The 20,048-nt window shown below is 39.4% G+C and overlaps 1 protein-coding gene across 4 annotated transcripts in view; it reads right to left on the bottom strand.

The window, feature by feature from the left end:
* Positions 1-20,048, bottom strand: part of HYDIN (HYDIN axonemal central pair apparatus protein) — a 338,461-nt gene that overhangs the window by 266,001 nt on the left and 52,412 nt on the right. For all 4 annotated transcript variants that reach the window (XM_070500558.1, XM_044761259.2, XM_070500554.1 and 1 more), the window contains exons 6-7: positions 13,673-13,872; positions 7,065-7,189 (exon numbers count right to left, since the gene is read on the bottom strand). In XM_070500558.1, the coding sequence (XP_070356659.1) occupies positions 7,065-7,189; positions 13,673-13,872 (325 nt within the window). The remainder of the gene's footprint in view (positions 1-7,064; positions 7,190-13,672; positions 13,873-20,048) is intronic.

The following is a 20,048-nucleotide window of genomic DNA, read 5'->3' as shown; positions in this document are numbered from 1 at the left end:
TATGTTTCCTTCTTTTTTAAACTCCTGGTTTAAAATCCTGTGATATAGAGAACCAAAGGTAATTCTAAGGCCATGTTTTTTCCGATACTTAATTTTAGGGGCTGACACAAATGAAAATGATACCTCACAAAGATATAGAGATCCAGCTGGAAGAAAAGTATAACTGACTGAGTTTATTAACACTCATATTTTTTTCACTGTCATCCACTATCAACACAAACAACACAAAGACTTTTGTTGAAATTCAGCTATAATTTCCCCATAATGATAACAATTACTTCACAGTCAAACGCAAGAGTCAAACCCAAATATATCAGTATTTGCATTCAACATAAAAGAACTGAAGACCAAGATTCTCAGACTCGATTCAAAACCACCAATAACCTGGTGATGCTTCCAAATGTCACACTTTAAATATGAGGATACAGGGAAGTTGAAAGAAAAAGGATGAACGGAAAGTACTATGCACACACTAATCAAAAGAAACCTGCTGTACTATAAAATATCACATCAAGTAGGCTTTAATGCCAGAAATCTTACTAACCATTGAGACATTTCATAATGATAAGATGATTAATTCAATAGGAATTTATAATAATCCTAAATGTGTACACACCTAGTTTCATAGCCTCAAAATATATAAATGAAAACTTCTTCCAATAACTAATAAAACAAGGAGACAAAAATTAGTAGAGATATAGATTGAGCAACATGATTACCAACAAACCTGACCTAATTGATATTTATGGATATGCACTTTTCAAGTGTGCAGGGCTCATTTGCCAAAATGAACATATTCTGGGCCATAATGTAAGGTTCAACTAATTTCAAGGACAGAACTCATAAAGAATTTATTTTCTGTCACTGGTGGAACTAAACTAGAAACCAATAGCAAAAAGAAAACTAGAAAATTTCCAAATGTTTGAATATTAAGCAATACACTGCTAAATAGCTAACGGGTTAAAGAAGAAATAAAGATGGAAATTCTAAAATATTTTCAACTAAGGGTTAATGAAAATGAAACATAGAAAAACAGATGGGCTGAAGATAAAGTCAGGTTTAGAGAAAAATTTATTGACTTAAATGTCTAATTATAAAAGAAGAAAGGTTGAAAAGTCAATGCTCTAAGAATCCCTCCTAAGATTTAGAAAAAGTATAACAAATGAAACCTAAAGAAAGTAGAAGGAATGAAATAAGAGTAGAAATCAATGAAATTGAAAAGAAATGAATAATAGAGAAAACCATTCTGAAAGTTGGTTCTCTGAATAAACTAATAAAATTGATAAAGCCCTAACAATACAAATCAAGAAATAAAAAGGGGGAAAAGACACAAATTACTGATATCAATAATGGAAGAGGAGATATCACTACAGATCCTACAGACATTACAAATATTTATGGTTATACGAACAATTTTATGCCAACAAATTTACATTTTTAGATTAAATGGAAAAATTCTTTTAAAAAGTTTACCAAAAATTGCACAAGAAAAAATAGAAACATCTTAGTAGATCTACATCTACTAAATAAACTAAATAATTGAAAACCTCAAAAAAAAAAAAAAAAAGCTCTAGGCCCAGATAGCTTGAACAATGAATTTTCAACCACTTAAAGAAGAAGTAACATGAATAGTAAAAAAAAAAAAGTTCCCAGAGACTAAAAACGGAGAATAATTTCCAACTTGTTTATGAAACTAATTTGTTCTCTTAGACCAAAGACAAGGGCATTATTTGAAAAGAAAATTACAGGCTAATCTTTCTCATGAATTTGGATGCCAAACTCTCAAACAATAATAGCAAATCTCAAAAAATATTAGCAATTTTAATCCAGTGGTTTATTAAAATAAAAATAAAAATATTTAAAACTTGAATTTAGCCCAGAATATAGTAGGGATTTAGCATTTGAAAATCAATCAGAGCATTAGAAGAATAAAGGTGAAATAACATATAATCCTTTCAACAAATGCAGAAGTAATTGATGAAATTCAACACCCATTCAAGATTAAGTTTTAGAAACCCAGAGAAAGAAGGGAATTTCTTAATTTGATAGAGAATATCCACTAAAGACATCATACTAAATGATGAAACAATGAGAACTAAAGACATCATACTAAATGATGAAACAATGAGAACTTCCCTTTGAAACTGAGAACAAGAGAAGGATGTTCTATTACCATTCTATTGAATTTGTACTGAAGGCTTAGACTATGTAAGAAAGAATAAGAACTAAAAGGCATAAAATTGGAAAAGAATAAAACTATCATTATTTGTAGATGACTGATTGTATATATACATAATAAAAAATCATCTACAGATAAACCATGAGTTAATAAGGTACTTTATCAAGGTCTGTAGATAAAAGATCAACATACAAAATTCATTGTATTTTGATACACACACAAAAATTTAGGAAATAAAATTAGAAAAACATACCACAGAGCTGTAAAAGAAAAAAGTAATAAACTGTCCTTCATCAAAATTGAATTATTTTGCTAATGAAAAGACACTGTTAAGAAAATTAGAAAGATAATCCACTAATTGTGAGAAAATATTCACAAGAATCATTTCTGAAAGTCTTGTACCAAAAATATATAAAAACTACAAGCCAATAACAAAATTATAGATAATCCAGTAAAGGATGGACAAAAAACTTGAAAACACACTTGAGAATAGAAGACATAAAAATAGGCAGAAGCACACGGAAAGTTATTTAACATTATTAGTCATTAGGCATATGCAAATTTAAACCAAGTAGATACTACTTCACATCCACCAGAACGACTGAAATTAAAAGACTGACATGACCAAGAGGTGATGAGTATTTGGAGTAACTGGAACCTTCATACTTTGCTGGTGGGAACATAAAACACTTCAACCACCTTAGGAAACTATCTGGAAGCTTCCTGTAAAGTTAAGTATATAACTCCTCTATGATCCGACAATTCTACTCCTAAATATTTACCCAAGAGAAATAAAAACATATGTACACAAGCGTGCGCAAGCACACACACAGATACACACTAGATTTGTACAAGAATGGCTATGAAAGCTTTATTCATAATAGCCCAAAACGTCAAACAATCCAAAGTTGTGTTAACAAGAGAATGAATAAATTATGTATAATCACACAGTGGAATACTGCTCAGGGGCAAAAAGAAAATTACAGTCACTTGTCACTTAAGGATGGGGATGCGTTCGGAGAAATACGTCGTCAGGCAATTTCTTTGTTGTGTGAACACCACAGAGTGTACCTACACAAACCTAGATGGTATGGCCTACTATACATCTAGGCTATAAGGTTCTAGTCTTATGGGCCCACTGTAGGATACGCAGTCCGTCATTGACTGAAACATCGTTATGTGGTGCATGACTGTACCAATACACACAACAATATGAATAAATCTCAAAAACACTATGTTGAATGAAAGAAACCAGACACAAAAGAGTGTATACTGTATGAGTACCTTTATTTGAAGTCCAGGAACCAGCAAACTAATAGAGGGTGATAGAAATCAGAACCTCTGCGATAGGGAATGGAGGAATGGACTGGAAAGGGCATGTGGGAACTTTCTGAGGTGATAGATATTCTGTATCTTGAACGGGGTGGTAGTTACACATGTATTTACACTTGTCAAAACTCATCAAACGGTACATTTATCTGTGCATCTTACTGTATCTGAATTATACTTCAATTTAAAAAATGTAATAAAAAATCACATGATCATCAAAGACCAATGAATATATAGGAATAAATCTAACCAAAATGTTCAAGGCCTATACCCAGAAAACTACTGCTGAAAGAAATTAAAGAAAATCTACATACATGGAGGGATAAACCATGTTCATAATATGATAATAGAAAGGATTATATAGTGGGAAAGGATAAAATACTCTATAGACAATGCTGAACAATGTGAAAAAAGGATGAATTGGAGTCAGTTTTAAGCAGCAGATTAAACTGGAGATTGAATTAGCTAAAATACTCCATAAAATATTTTTTAAACTACTTTAAAATTCATCACTAACCTGATAGGAAAATAAGGACATCGAAGTACAGTGAAGAATGCTGGGAAATAATCCAGTGCAAAGCTGTCTTTTACTCAAAGGGCTTTTGTTAACCCTCAAACTTCTGCTTTAACTACCGCATTGTGTGCCTAGGACATGACATAAAGTCCAGGGCCTTCCCAAAGTGGGGACGCTATATCCAAACATTACAAAACACGAAGGGGCACAAGATATGATGGAGATCAGGACACACAACCCCCAAATCTGGCACCTTAGCATATTGAATATTTCAACCTGAAGGAATATGAGAAACGGCAGGTGCAAGACAGATTTTCTGAACTGCCCCTGAAGCAGGTGGTAAGACCCTCATGTGAGAGGTGCCTTCCTATACCTGGAAGAAAGGAGCATCTTAATCTCGAAAGACAGAGGAATGCCCGGAGGAATCTAAACAAACAGGCCTTCCCCCAGTTTACTACACTTAGCTCAAACCCTTTTTTGTCCTATCACATTTTTCCACGACTCTCACTCTTCATCAAACTCAGCATAAAAGCACTCAGGTTTAACTGCTTCTTCAGGTCTTCATTTCCTTATACAGGCTTCTGTGTCACTTAAAATTTATATTAAATAAATTTGTATGTTTTTCTCTTGTTAATCTGTCTTTTGTTACAGGGGCCCCAGTCAAAAACCTAGAAAAATAGAGGACAAACATATTTTTCCTCCCCTACAGGTACCATGGTTGAAAACCATCAGAAATAATAAACAGCAAGCTAACTAACTAAGCAGACAATATACCTGAATTATCAGGTACAGAATATAGATAACTATGCTTAATATATTTAAGAAATTATAGGAAAACTTCAAAAATAAGAGTAGAGAGCAATTAGATTCGACAAGAACCAAATAAAACTTTCAGAAATGAAAATAATTATAATAATTGAAAAAGCAAAACTCAGCAGATGAGATTTCACTGAATAGGAGATTATTGAATGGATAAGAATAAAGTATCCAGAGAAAGCTACAGAGACATAAAATGGGAGAAATGGAAAACACAGAGGTTAAATGGAACAAATAATAGAGTAATGGTAGATTAAGTAATAGAACAATAGCGTAACTAATTAGAGTTCTAGAATAAGGTAACAGAATGGAGAAGAGCCAATAATCCATATGGGAAAAAAAAAGAAAACAAACGTGGTCCCCAGCTCACATACACACAAAAACGAAATCAAAGATGAGTCAGTAACTAAACATAGATGCTAAAACTATTACCCTCCTAAAAGTAAACATAGGAGAATATGTTCATGATCTTGGAGAAGGCAAAGATTTCTTAGCAAGAAGGCAAAAAGCATTCACCGTAAAAGAAAAAAAATTGATAATGTGTTGATTTCATCAAAATTAGAAATTGCTGCTCATCAAGAAATATCATTAAGGAAATGAAAAGGCAAGCTACAGGCTGGGAGAATATATTAATACATATATCTAACAAATGACTAGTATTCAGAATATCAAGTTATAAAGTACTCTTACAAATTAATAATAAAAGGAAAAACAGCTCAATAAAAAATGAGCCAGAGACTTGGACAGACACCTCATTAAAAAAGATATATGAATGGCCAGTAAGCACACGAAAAGGTGCTCAACGTTGTTAATCATTAGAGAAATGAAAATTAAAACCACTAGAAGACATCACTTCACACCACCAGAGTGTCTAAAATTAACACCACAACACTCTATGTTGGCGAGAATGTGAAGCATCTCTCATGCTTTGTTGGTGGGAATGTAAAATGCCACGATTATTTTGGAAAATCAGCGTCCCTGGCGTGTCATGAGCTGTGCTTTTAACTTTCTACTATTTGGTTACATGGGCCAAAACTTTAACCTTTTGCTTAAGCTACTTCAGGTTAGGTTTCTCTTGCTAGCAGCCAGTGAATTGTGGCAACATTAAAAGGAAAGAAATATAGTCTGTGCCACTGGTTATTTGTTGTTGTTATGACAGGTAGCGTGGAGCCAGGACCATTTAACCACCAGTCCTTAGGCAAGGTCTTGAATGGTCCTGCTCATTTACGCATCCACAAAGCCAGCAACTCTGAACTGTGACCTAGATGTCATTTGTTGCTCTTTCCCTGGCTGTGCACTTCTGTTTTCTCCCTATGATGCCCTTCTGCAACAGACAATCTTGGTCAATCAACATAAATGGGTAAAAAAGGAAGTAAGAAGAAAATCAGAAAAATCGTGAAATAATAAATGGGAATGATAAATATCAATTTTTTGTGTGTGAGGAAGATTGTCCTTGAGCTAATATCTGTGCCAATCTTCCTCTATTTTATGTGGGATGCCACCACAGCATGGCTTGGAAAGTGTTGCTAGGTCCATGCCCAGGATCCAAACCTGCAAACCCTGGGTTGCTGAAGTGGAACATGCAAACTTAACCACTATGCCACCAGGCCAGCCCCAAAATATTAATTTAAAAACCAACTTTGGAGACTTGCAAAATGTACATGCAGTCTGCGTGACTATAAACTAAATATTTGCAAAAACAATGTGTAAATTTCATGATTATGCAGGTGTGGTCTTCAAGGAAATGCTAGTGGCAACAGACACAGTCCTATATTTAAGTAAGATGTTAAGACATCTGCACATTCTAAGGATAAAAGCAATTGGATCTTATATAGACTAGTGGGCACACACAAGAACATTCTGAACTAGGGCTTACATTTTTAATGTTAGACAAATGCAGCAATAAGTCAAATGGAAAACCCATGAGGTATTAAGTTACCTTTCAGTTCCATTTACATGTAAACAGCCTCAATCTACCAGTGGGACTTCTGGGTGTAGGTTCCCTCCTGAGCCCTGAGGCTTTCAAGCATTGGAGAAACCCGTTAGGTGGAATTTATATCTGGTTCAACATTATTTCTGTTTAAGGCATTCATGCTTTGGTTCTTTACCCCGTGGATCTTAGCTTATTGTAACGCCACCAGAATAACCATTTCCTATTTTGCTTCACCATATTTCCCATCTGACCTTTCTTAGCATGTAGGACTTTTAACAAAGAATAATGCATACCTGTGTCATAATACACGATAAGTCTTTGGCTGTGATTGCCCACAGTCTGTGGCTTAAACTCCACTTCTAGTTGCATGGACTCTCCCACATTAAGAGTTCCAACAGATGGCTCTAGAGAGAAAGGCCTGCAACACACATGGAGACACATCATTGTTACCGTACAAAATTGCGGTTTACTTTCCCAATGCACATAAACAAGGCAATTATTTATGGCATCAACCTTTGGGAAAAGAGATCAGCTTTATTCTTCCAGATTGATCTGCAGGGAGAACAGGGGGTGTGTGCCCTCAGATCTGTCTCCCTGATTCAGGATTTGGGGCAAAATTTAAGAGGTTAGAGAGAACAGGCTGGGACGTGGAAACGCTGGTGGGGCAGGTTTTGATTGGTGGGCTTCAAGCATTTATGGTAAGGTTTTAAATATTTATGATGAGGTTATAAACACGATGAGGTTCTAAACTTTTACGATAGGGTTCGAAACATTTTTGATGAGGTGGGGAAGGAATTTTAACACTGGATCTTCCTAAATGAGAGACCCCTTGCTTCTGATAAGAAGAGTCTGACTTTCAAGTTCGGGTCATATCCTGGTCCTTGGATTCCATGGGAAGAAGGATCTTTTCATTTCAGGTCAAGATTTTTTCTTTTGTGCATGCCCTGGATATGTGACTTCACAGATTTTCTGAAAGGCAATTCTTAATCACTCTGTTGGTAAGAGATGGGGTCAGTTGAACTGGTCCTGGAGGGCCCATGGTTACAAATCTAACATTCATTGAGTGATTCCAGAAAGACAGACTTACAACATGTATGCAAATACTGTAATTTGCAAAAGAACAGTACCTGTGAAGGGATAAAAACCAAGTTTTACGAGAGTTCAGAGAAAAGAAGGCTTCATAACAGAAAAATATACCAGAGCCCCAAAAGGAAAGTGATGGAGCAATTACATGAGGATAATTTGAGGACAGTTTAACAAAGGGTCTATTTAAAAGGGGAGGAAGGAGGGGGACTACAAGAGATGATGCAATTGTCCAGGGTTATTAATAGCAGAGTTGTCACCACCTGTAGGCCCAAAGAACCAAGGAGAAGGAGTGGTTTTGAAACCCATGAGAGTCCTAAGATAAGGCTGCCTTATAGGAAGCAAGGAGCTTTAGTCAAGAGAGATGGCCAGCCCAGGTGCCTCACAAGAAAGACACTAGGAGGAAAAGTGTCCTGACCTCACATCCTCCTGTCTGATTGCCTGCTGGGCCTCCCAGTGGCTGTGCCCAACCAGAAGCCAGACGCATGGGAGCCTGTTGACCGATGCCATACCGGTCAGCCTCCTGGGCGAGAGCAGGCTGGAGAAGGGTGGAAAATGCATTTGGAAAGGCAAACTGGGGACAAATTCTGTGTCTTGAAAGTAGAATTTGAGCATGCAGACATTGTGAGGAGGTAGGGTGGATTGCGGAATAGGAAATAGTTTCATTTAATTGTCCTGGAAGGGAGTACCAAGAAAGAATCTGGATCTGATCATGAAGTACCTTAAATAACTTCCTTCTAAATAGGAAACCCAGCCCATTTAATTATTTTCATGGTCCATTTCACTTCTTTAAATTGCTAGTTTTTCAAAAGAATGTGTTGTACAATATATTTGGCAGGCTAAGTTGTTTCTGATTATTTATTTCAATCACAACTGTTTTTAGAGTCTTCATTCTTTAAATTTTCCTTTTAGATAATGGACTTAACTTCAGAAAACCTAGGCTTTCTTCTATGAAGGTACAGAACTTATGGCAAGGGTAGCACTGGTGGCACCTGAGATTACTACTACAGGACCTCTGGTGCTTCCTGCCGTGGGCAATTGTTTATTTTCTCGGTGCTCTCTATTTTGCTCTCCCTCTCCATTCACTTCTGTATTTTCCCATTCCTTTGTCTGTCCTTTTCCCACACCTATGGCACCAGTCCTCCAAAGAACCCTAGGCATTGCTGTAGGACACTATGGGGTAGTGGTTACTAGTCACTTAGCCAGCTGAATGAGTTCAAAACTCAACCGTGTCATGACTTTGGGCAAGTCATTGAACTTCAGTCGTCTCATTTGTAAAATGAGGGTAATGACAGCACCTACTTCTTAGGGTTGTAGTGAGGACTAAAGGAGTTGATCAAGAGCTTAGAGAAATGTCTGGCACATAGCAAGTGCTAAACAAGTGTTTATGATTATTTTTGTTGTTGTTATTGTTATGTCCCTCATTTCCTAGATAAAAGATGAGCCTTTTATCTGAAGATGAGCTTGGGTGTTTAGATTTTCAAGTTCAAGTTTTTATCATTCTCCTCTCAATCCTTCACACTGCTCTAGAGATATTATAAAAAACACATCCATCTTTTGTTCAAACACCTTCAGTGGCCCTCATAATCTGCATAATAAAGTTCAAACTCCTAGGCATTCGACGTCCCACACAATCTGCTCCCAAATAGTTTTCACATTCTCATTAAACACATACGTATGTCCAAATATCTTACACATCTGTTACGCTCCAAGTCAGGCTGGGGTGGGACGGGATGGGATTGTTTAGTTTCTTCACCCACAGCCTCCCCCCCCTCCCTCCTCTCCCTTCCAGGCAGACTGTGCCCCGACCTTGACTTTCCAGAACTGCTAGGGTTGCACAGGAATACTCACCATTTTCCATATGTCATACTCTTCTGAAGTCACCTATCACAGCCCAGACCCGAAGTCACCGCTTATGCAGCATCTTCCCTGTTCCTCCCTCTTGTAAAGAATGTCTCCTTCCTCTCAGAGGCTGTAACTTTCTTTTTACATCTTACTTCAGTGCACCTTGTACTGTAGTTGTTTTTCATGCCTGCCTCTCTCAAGAGCGAGAGACTTGAGATGACAGGACGGGGAAAGCAATCACAACTTCACGAGCACAGACTCTATGCTGGGTACTACACTGGGGACTTTACACACGTCAATTGTTTTAACTCTCAAAAAAATCTTGAGAAAGAAGATATCACTGGTTGCACTTTAGACAAGAGAAAACAGATGCTCCAAACTAACTAGTGGAGCAGCAGAGATGGAAGCCTGCCTTCAAGCTCAAGTGCTTCCTGCCTACCCTGAACCACTCCAAAGGCAGAAGCCACCTGGTTAGATTCGTCTTTGTGTCTCTCACCACCCCATGCACAGTTCATTGACAGGAGCCACTCAGAAGAGGTCGTTGAGTTGAATTACAATCAACTTTTAAAGGGAAATTTTAAAAATCTATAATCATTAATTAACCTTTATAACATCTTGGTGGAACAGAAAAAGAGCAGACTTTCAGGATCTCGAGAACCTCTGCTTCGTGGGAGATGAAAGTGAGTCTCATAGTCTAAAAGTTCCTTCCTTCCTTCCGGCTTCAGTAAGAATCTGCAGTGTTGAGAATTGAGTCCAGTTTCTTGGCTTTGAAAACAACGTGGCATTATTTTCTTCTATCTTTGCTTCCCCAGTTCCTAATATTTTTCTTTCTACACTGTGCTTTCCTTTTCTTTACAAACATTTCTTGGTAGCAAAAGAACAGTTTTGAAATGAAGTGAATGGTAGTACATTGCAGAACTTAAGCTAATTTTCTATGGACAAAGCGACCCTTCACTAGGACCTCCAGAAATCCAAATTCCATACAGGGGTAACAGAAACCTTCCCGTTGTGCTAATTGTTGGATTCACATCACACTAAACTTCTTCAGTAGTTAGAAAAGCACCTGGGATAGCCATCTACTTAGAGCTGCCTAAGCTTTCTCAATAAATCAGACGTTAATTGGGTAGAGTGTATTAAGTTCTGGTGCTTAAACACTGTCTATAATTTGATTTTGCATTTCATTTTACTAAAGGCAGACAGGCTGAACAGGCTAGAAAACATCAAGTGTGAGAAAAATGCTCTTACAAAGAGGTAAAAGGGTATAAGGCTGGCTCTGTCTCCCAAAATGTTTGGTTTTGATATCAAATTCTCATTAATATCCAATAAGTTAGTTAGGGAGGGAACTTGGGTTTGCTAAAAATCATGAGCCACAAGAAAGATTCTGAATTTTTTTTTAATCCACTATGAACTCCTCTTAAAACTAAAACTATTCCACCCAAGAGATGCAATATTTTAGCAGAACAGTAAATATTGGTTCTACTATATTAAATATTGAATATAATATTAGGATTTTTCTTCAGATAATCTTTCTTATTAACGGATTCATAACTCAAGGTTTTAGATTTTGAAATTGTTTCTTAATCCTTTCAATTTCCAAAATCAATCCTACTTTAATAGTCCAAGTTATTCTGGTACCTACTAAAGATTTAGGTCAAATTTATAATAAAGTTCAAGAGTAATTGTTTCTGCTCTCTCTATACTTTATAGCACGTTGCAGCTCCTTTTATTAGTGTGAAAAACATTATGCCTCTTTTATAGTCCTTGGAGCATGTTTTTTATTTTAAATTATTGTAGAGGTTTATAGTTGTAGCTTTGCCTCTGTGATATATTGCTGGTTAGACATTCTACAAACATTTATTGAGCACTTATTTATTCTAGAGACTTTGCTAGATGCTGGGGACATACAAATGAAGAGTTAGATACACTCCTCGCATTCGAGGAGCTACATTCTAATGGGGCAAAGACCCATAAACGAAGTTTTATTTTTCATAATTTATACGAACCTAACTATTCATAAACATAACCATTAATTAAGTCATTATTTCAATGAAAAGAACACGATCTGTTTTGTAAAAAATTTCCTGGGAGATATTGTTGCTAACTGTATATTGACTCTAAAAGGGGCAAGACCAAGAGTAGACCCTGGGTTTTTGACTCCAAATTCTCAAGCTATCTCCCATGTTCTACCATGTCTATTGGTGATTGTGTTAACTGAACGAATGGTCCTCGACCCTGTCTGGGCAACACAATCACCCATGCGTTTTTAGAATGGATATTTGTCAGGGGATGTCCCCAGAGATCCTGATTCAATATGATGTGACCACAAATCCAACCGCATCCTCTCTCTTTGTGGCCATGAGGGCTCTCAGGTGCAAACAAGAGAAACCAACTCTGGCTAACTTAGAGAGAAAAGGAATTTATTGGAAGGATTTGAGGTAGATTACAGAATTGACAACATGGTTGGAAAACATGCATTTTGTCGAAAGAACATAAAACTATTTCATGCAGAGTCTAAACAGGAAAACAAAAATATCATGGAATTTAATTGAGAGACTTGTTTCCACAGACGATGGGAGAGATGAAAAGCCCAGCTTAAGACAGTGGGGCAGATCAAGGATTAGTAACAGCAATAAGCCATTCCCACCACGGAGCTGGAGACAAAAGGAGAGGAAGAAGTGTTATCAGACCCGGGGGACCTGCCAGAAGCTGGAACAGTGGCAGGCCTGTCTGACAGGAGATAGAAGCATAGAGGAGACGCACCTGCTTGCTGAGGACTCTACTGAAGTCAGAGAGGGAGGAGGAGAAATATCCTGGCTTCTTCCCACTCTCCAATCTCCTTTCAGTGCTAGGAGGGCTAACATGGCACCACAGCGATACTGAGCAGAGCAGGGTAAGGGTGAGAAATGGATCTGTGGGTGAATAAGCCCAGAACTGGCCCATGCTGTCTTATTCCAGGTTTTGCTATTAACTTACTGAGGGAACTTGGAGTCATTTCCCTTTTCGGACCTTACTTCCTTCATCTGTAAAATGGGAAGGTTGGGTTAGAGTTTCTAATGCCTTTATGATGCCTGACTAGTCCTTGAGTTGACTCACCATTTTACCTTAGAAGTCTCTCTATACTAGGAAAGATGATTCACCTTTATATTTATATGGATGGAAAAGTTTCAGATCATTTCCTGCAATTCACACTATTAAATCTGTGAAGTGATTTTGTTTCACTTTACATGAATGCGATATGTAAGAAATTGCCACTTATGTGTAGTTTTTAAGATTCAGCCAAACAGTCTGGGAAGATATGCTGCCTGCACTTGCTTTCTGCCTGGGGTGGATTCACTTTTTCAGTGGAAAAATACCAATGTAACAGGAAGTGTTTAATGTATAGTATGGACGGTGGTTTGGGGAGGCCTTTTTTAAATCAAGAAAGATTGGTTCCTTCTAAGTCATGTGGACCAATTGAACAACTTGCTTCCTTCTCCTTCAGTAAAAATGCAGGAGTCTCACCACGAGATGACAAACAAAAGCTGGACAGGTGCTTATGGACAATGTCAGGTGACAATGATTTTCAAAAGAACTTTTCCTTTGCCTTTGATGGTTGATTTATTGAACGTGGTTCAGAGTCCTGCTTCCACCAAGGATGCAGAAAGCTGGGAAGAGTCTCTCTCTCACTCTAATAATCAACATAAAACAGATAAACAACAAAATCACAACTTTTCTTGAACCCAGCAGAGAGTTGAGGTTGCAGGGCAAACAAGTGGCCTGAAATCTAAAAATGGACAGTCCCCCTGCCCCCAAGGGGGGTGGGACACGTGCAGACTGTTCCTCCTGTGGCGGTCTGCTCTACATCAGTGAGCATCAATCTTGCAGCTGAAGATTGTAACAAGCACTTCTACCCCGACTGCTATTCTAGCAAATTACTTGTGCTGACTAGATTTAGCTATAATCAATCACAAACAAGAGCCGAAGGAATGCATACCTATGAGTTTTGATGTGAAACACAGCATCTTTGTTGCCAATGTTTCGTACCAGCAGAATCTTCTGAGTGCTGTACTTGACAGGGCAAGTGGAAAAATTCAGCGTGTCAGGAAAATCCAGGATGGCTCTTGCACCTCTAGCTTTGATGGGTACAATAAACTTTTCTCTTTCAGTAACACAGGTCAACATATGGGCGTAATCCTATGAGAGAGAATCATTATTTGTGGAAACACCAACATGGTCAAGATAACTGTGCAAGAAATACGACCGTATGCCAGGGAGCTTGCAAAACAACATAATGTATTCTATGAAACCGTCTCAAGACAATTATAGATGCACTTTCAATGAGATACCCTTTTCTGAGAGACAGAGAACAGTTCAAGTGATAAAACCTATGAGCCAGTAGAGAAGCTTACGCTTCATGGGTTTCCCAGATATTAGCGAGGTGGGGTGGGGGACAGTCAAGGCATATTTTTCTTTAGATCAGGGGAGGTTCACACCAGCTCCCTCTCATCCTCCTTCGAAATCCTACCTATTTATCCTTCAAGCCCATGTGTTAGACTGATGTCTCTAATTAATGGTCTCTCTATGTCAACACTCCTTGCAATATAACTTTGCAGCTCTTCCATCATGAGTGGAGTCTATTTCTTCACCCCTTGCTTTGACTAGTGGAATGTGGCAGAAGTTATGCTATGCTGGTTCCAAGCTGAGGCCTCAAAAAGCTTTGGGCATTTCCAGTCTTTCTCTTGGAACCCTGCCACTGCCATGTGAACAAGCCTGGTCTAGCCTACTGCAGAATGAGAGCCCAGATGTCCCAGCCAGGGCCACGCCAGCCCAGCCTATGGCCCCAGACATGTGAGAGATCGCAGCCAAGATGAGCAGAGTTGCGCACCCGACGCATGAGTGGGCCCAGTTAAGACCAGCTGGATCCTAGTCTTGTGAGTAATAATAAACATTTATTATTCTAAGCCATTAAATTTTGAAGCGGTCTGTTATTATATAACAATAGCTAACTGATATGCAGCCCAGCTTACACCTCACCTCTTGTGCAAAGCCATTCCAAATAAAAATGCTGAGCCCTGGGCACGGATCTTCCCTGGTCTTGAGTCTAAATGCAACAGAAATGCTGAATTGAGTCTCCCTTTATATCATCTCATAGCATAGAAAAATGGAACTCTCATCCTCCATGTAGCAAAGAAAAAGTTAAAAGTAAACCCTCACCACCAAGCAAAACTAAACTTAAAGGGAAAGTGTTAACAGTCCCCTCAAGAACAGGCCAGAAGCTCAGAAGACGCTATGAAAGGAATTTGTTATCTAAAGCAGGTGTATTTTTCTTCATTTTAAGTTTTCCCATCACTTTAGTGTGTGTTTCAGCTGCAAGGCGAGCTTGATAAATGTAAAGTCCACTTTGAACTGAATGTCCTTCTGGTAATCATGTAATAAACGGTCTTCAGGGGTGGAGGTTTTAGTCACAGAGTGGGAATAGGAATATCTGACATATAGAGTGACACATAGACCCGGCCATGCACTCAATTTCATGAAGCCCACAGGACAAGTACAAAGCAGTGGTATCTCCAGTTAGTTTATTCATTCAACTATGTTTATGAAGTGTTCAGGAGCCAGGCACTGAGGTAGGTCTGGGAATACAACTGAGTAGGAGGCACAGCTATGCATCACTTCGAGCTTATGAAAGGATGGAGGAGACAACAAACAGGTAGACAAAGCATATCTACTATACAGTGCAATACATAGATAAATAGATCCAAAGATGAAATAGCCAGGACGACTCCCATGGCAGAGCCTGTACAGCTGCAGTCGCTCCGCCTCCCTGAACTCATACCTGGCTGCCCAGTCAGCATCTCATTGGACGCAAACTCACCACGTCCCAAAGCAAAGTCCCTGATTAATGTCACTGCCTGCAATTGTGCATAAAGATGCCCTGCGGAGGGGAAGGGGTGGGGGCTGAGATCCAGCCCACTCTGCTGGCTCCTAGTGCATCGGCTCAGAGGGGGAGCCTTTTTCTCATGACCATAAAGGCTCCACAATGCCAGCTGAGGTCCTCCCCATGACCTTCCCTCCACCCTAAATCTGTTCCCTCACTGCCTCCCTGTCTCAGCACTGACATCCCCATCCTTCCAGTGGCCTGGATTTAAAATCCTGGAATGAGCCGTCCTTGATTGCTCTATTTCTCAATTTCTCAGTAAATCCTGTAGGACCGACCTTCAAAATATGTCCAGACCATGATGACTTCTCGCCATCTCCACCCTGCCACACTGGCCCTTGGCACTCCAATCTATCCTGGGCTAACTGGATTCTATTTCAACCCTTGCTCTCCTAAAGTCTATTTTCCACACAAGGGCCAGGGGATCCAGTTAAAATGTAAGTCAGCTCCGGGGCTCCTCTGTTCAAAATCTCCCAAGCTGAGAGCTGGAGGGCTCATGAGTGCTACGGCCTGACACTTCTATCATTTCTCTGGCCACATCTCCTCCTCTCCCCTCCCTTACTCCGAACCAGTTTCAGGCTCCCTTTTTGCTCCTTGAGCATGCTAGAGATGCTCCTCCTTCGGAGCCTCTGAACACGTGTTCTTTCTGCCCAGAACACGCTTCCCTCTAGTTGTTCGCAGAGCTTGCTCCCCAGTCTCCTTCGAGACTTTTCATAATCATCCACTTTCTCCCTGAGGCCTCCCCCAAATACCTCATTTTAAACTTAACTTTCCCTCTCCTGCCCCCCTGCTCCTTAGTCTTTCATCCTGCTTCAGTTTTCCCCCTAAAGTCATCTAACATGTTATCTATTTTATCTATTTTGAGTCTGTTGTATGCCTCCCCCTAATATCTCTGTGTTAACAGAGATACGCAGTGCCTAGAACAGAGCCTAGCACTTGGTAAATATCCAACAAATATTTGCTGAATGCAGGAAAATGAGCAATCTAGTACTCACAGTGGGAGTGGGGAGTGAAAAAAATAAAGCATGACGTGGGGGTGGAGAGCGATGGGAGCACTCTCTTATAGAGGGTGGTCAGGAGAGGCCCAGTGAGGGGGGTGACATCGCAGCAGACCTGAGTGAAGTGAGAAATGAAACCATGTGGATGGATGGCAATCTGGGCAAAGTGTGATTTGGAGCCTGTGGCTAGACGGGAACAAGGTAAGGTGAGGTCAGAGATACAGCAGGGGTGTGGAGGGGCCAGATCACGCAGGATCTCGTAAGGCATTGCTAAGACCAGAAGATGGCTGAAATCATCAATGATGCTGAAAGCTGATCTTGACGTACCTGATTTACATTTTAGAAAAATCACTAGCTGCTATGTGGGCAACGAACTAGAGGGAGGCTAAAATGGGAAAAGGGAACCCAGTTAGGAAGCCACCGCAGTAGTCCAGGCAAGAGATGACACCGACCCAGCCCAGCGTGGTAAATGCTTAGCCTAGCATTCGGCAAGTAGTAAGTACTCAATCGATGTAGGCTGTCATTATTAAAACGTTATATTAAATATGATGATTTGTGTAAGGCATACAGGGAAAACTCAACTTCTGTTTACTCTTGTCATTAGGATGATAATGATGATAATCTGGTGATAATGATGATAATAGAATGAGATAATTTCAGAAAACAGCAAGGGCTTTGAAGAAAATAAAACATGGGCAAGTGATAAAGTGCGAAGGGGCTACTTTAGGCTAGAACAACCAAGGAGGCCTCCCTGAGGTGGTGACCTTTGGATGGAGACTTCAAGAGCAAAAGGAGCCAGTCAGGGAGATCTAGGAGTGGAATGTTCCTGACAAGGGGAATGGTGAATGAAAAGGTCCTGAGGCGGGAGCGAGTAATAAAAATTAACGGACAGTACTCATGAAATTCATTAAAATTGAGTTGTTGGACTCTTAGCTCTTCCATGGATCTTGGTTTCTAGATGGTAACGCCAGGCTCAAAATTCTGTTATTCAGACATAAGGAAGTACAAATTACACTAAGAATACCTGATCCTAGAGAACTGCACAGAATTCAACAATGAAGCAGTCTAGTCTGATCACATCAGAATCCTAAAGAGATAAGTACTGTTTTCACTTTTTCTTAGGAGCTCAAAACCATCAAGCAAAGGTTTTGCTGGGAATTAGAAGCCGGAAAGCTCCTGGCACATGTGGAAACTTGACATTAACTGAGGCTTTGAGAGAAAGAGCAAAAGCTGCTGAATCCAGCATGAGAGGCGATCCCAAAGTAATTTGTCTTATTTTATTCTATATTTACATATTCTCTGCCTTGTTCTATAAGGAATTGAAGACAGCTGAAAATAGTTTGGGAGGCTAATTGAAATATTCATGAGGATGTTTTAAAATCTTTTCAAATTTCCAAATGAGTAAGATCTGATGTCTGATCAGAATTATATATTTTTTCATAATCAATTCACACACTCACAAAAGAATAAGAAGAAATTCTTTAAACAACTCTTTAAAAATATATTCCAATCTCTGAAGTTCTGTATTGAACATGACTATATTAGATTATGTAATAGACGATTGTATACTGCTCTACTGGCTTCAAATCCCTTCAGATGTTGTGACTTGGGACGCTCTGCCAGCCTGCAAGCTAAGCAATTACTTCAGTTGATGTACTCCCTTCCCCTGTACTTAGATTAGGAGCAATCAGGGCACCATTCGGAGCCAAAATATTTATTTATATCCGAGCTCTTTCCCCTCTACTATGAGAGACTTAGCCATAAATTACTTTATGCCCTAAAATATTGCCCTATATGCCAATGCTCTCCAGATGAAACTTCCAATCCATTTCTTGCCCGCTAGCCTTCCTTCCAACATGTCCCTCTTCCAAACTTTAAGAAACCATCAGTAGAATATGATAATGGCAGATTTGACTTTCTGAGAAGAGAATGAATCTTGATTTCATATTAGCTCCATGACAGGAAGCAAACATGGCAATAATTCTGTCCTTTAAAGTCTCAGGCAAAGGAAAATGATGGCTTCTCCTGCAGCAAATGATTCTCAAGGCATTCAAGGGCAAACATGGCCAGTGTGGGTAAGCCCTCCCAACCCTTTTTCTGCCTTCTCTCCACTCCTAACCTTGATGGAGGAACAGCTAAAGCCAGATCTAATTAGGAGTTAGTGAGTTAAACACTTGGTGTCCCTGGAAATGTTATAAATTCCCTAACCAGTTAAAGGTATTTATTATACAGTATCTTCTCAATCTGAATTCACTGTTCAGAAGGCAAGAATCAGCTCTCCAGTCCTAATCAGTTTAAAAATGAGACTATCAGGTATTGCAGGCCTCCTCCTCTACCACTCTGACTCTTCACATGATTTAGCGGGGGTCTCAGCCTCCTGGCGGCATCTGCATTTCTCCATCTATTAGAAAAGAATGCCTGGGGCCGGCTCCGTGGCCGAGTGGTTAAGTTCGCGCACTCCGCTGCAGTGGCCCAGGCTTTGGATCCTGGGTGCGGACATGGCACTGCTCGTCAGGCCACGTTGAAGCGGCGTCCCACATCCCACAACTAGAAGGACATGCAACTAAGATATACAATTGTGTACAGGGCGGGGTTTGGGGAGATAAAGCAGAAAAAAAAAAAGAAAAGAAAAGAATGCCTTTGATCTTTGGCTTAAAAAGAGACCCGAGGCTTCCAAATTTATTTTGACCATTTTTATCCTTAATATACAATGATAACATGGTTATTTCACGATTCATGTATAAATCATCTACTTAAGGGAATTAATTTCCTCCAGCTTTTTTGCTAAGTTACCCTTAAATCTACCAATCTACCTGCCTCTATATCCACATACTCTGCCTTCACTGCTGTTCCCATCCACGACCAACCGCTCTCCTTGTGTACTAGATCTCAATCATTCTGGCTTCTCCAGGGTTTTCCTGAAGCAGTTTTTTCCTCTTTGCTGAACATTCACACATCAGCTTATAATCATAGTTGAATAGCCTCATATTAAATATTAAATAACCTACCCATGACCCAAACATCCACCTCCAGCTACTGCCCCATTTTTCCAATTACCCTTTACAGCAAAACTCCTCAAAGGTGTTATTTATACTCAATATCACCACCTCCTCACTTTCCATTCTCTTTTCAACCAACCCCATCAGGTTTCAGAACCCAACGTCCCACAGAAACTCTTCTTGCCAAGCTCACTAGTGACTTTGCCAAGCCAATGGCTAATTCTACATCGTTATTTTATTCCACTTTTCATAGCTTTGGACACAATTGAGCTCTCCCTCCCTTTTGAAATACTTCATCCATTCAGATTCCAGAGCACTGCAATCTCCTGGCTTCCCCCCCACTTCACAACTACCCCTCTTAGTTCATCCTCTGTTGACAAGTCTTCCTCTTCCCAACCTCTGTCTACACTCGCTCCCAACATCATCTCATCCACCACT

Source organism: Equus asinus, chromosome 28 (genome assembly GCF_041296235.1).
Source record: "Equus asinus isolate D_3611 breed Donkey chromosome 28, EquAss-T2T_v2, whole genome shotgun sequence".
In the NCBI taxonomy this organism is placed as follows: domain Eukaryota; kingdom Metazoa; phylum Chordata; class Mammalia; order Perissodactyla; family Equidae; genus Equus; species Equus asinus.
Note: the sequence above shows the minus strand (reverse complement) of the source record. Positions and strands in the feature narration are given on the sequence as shown.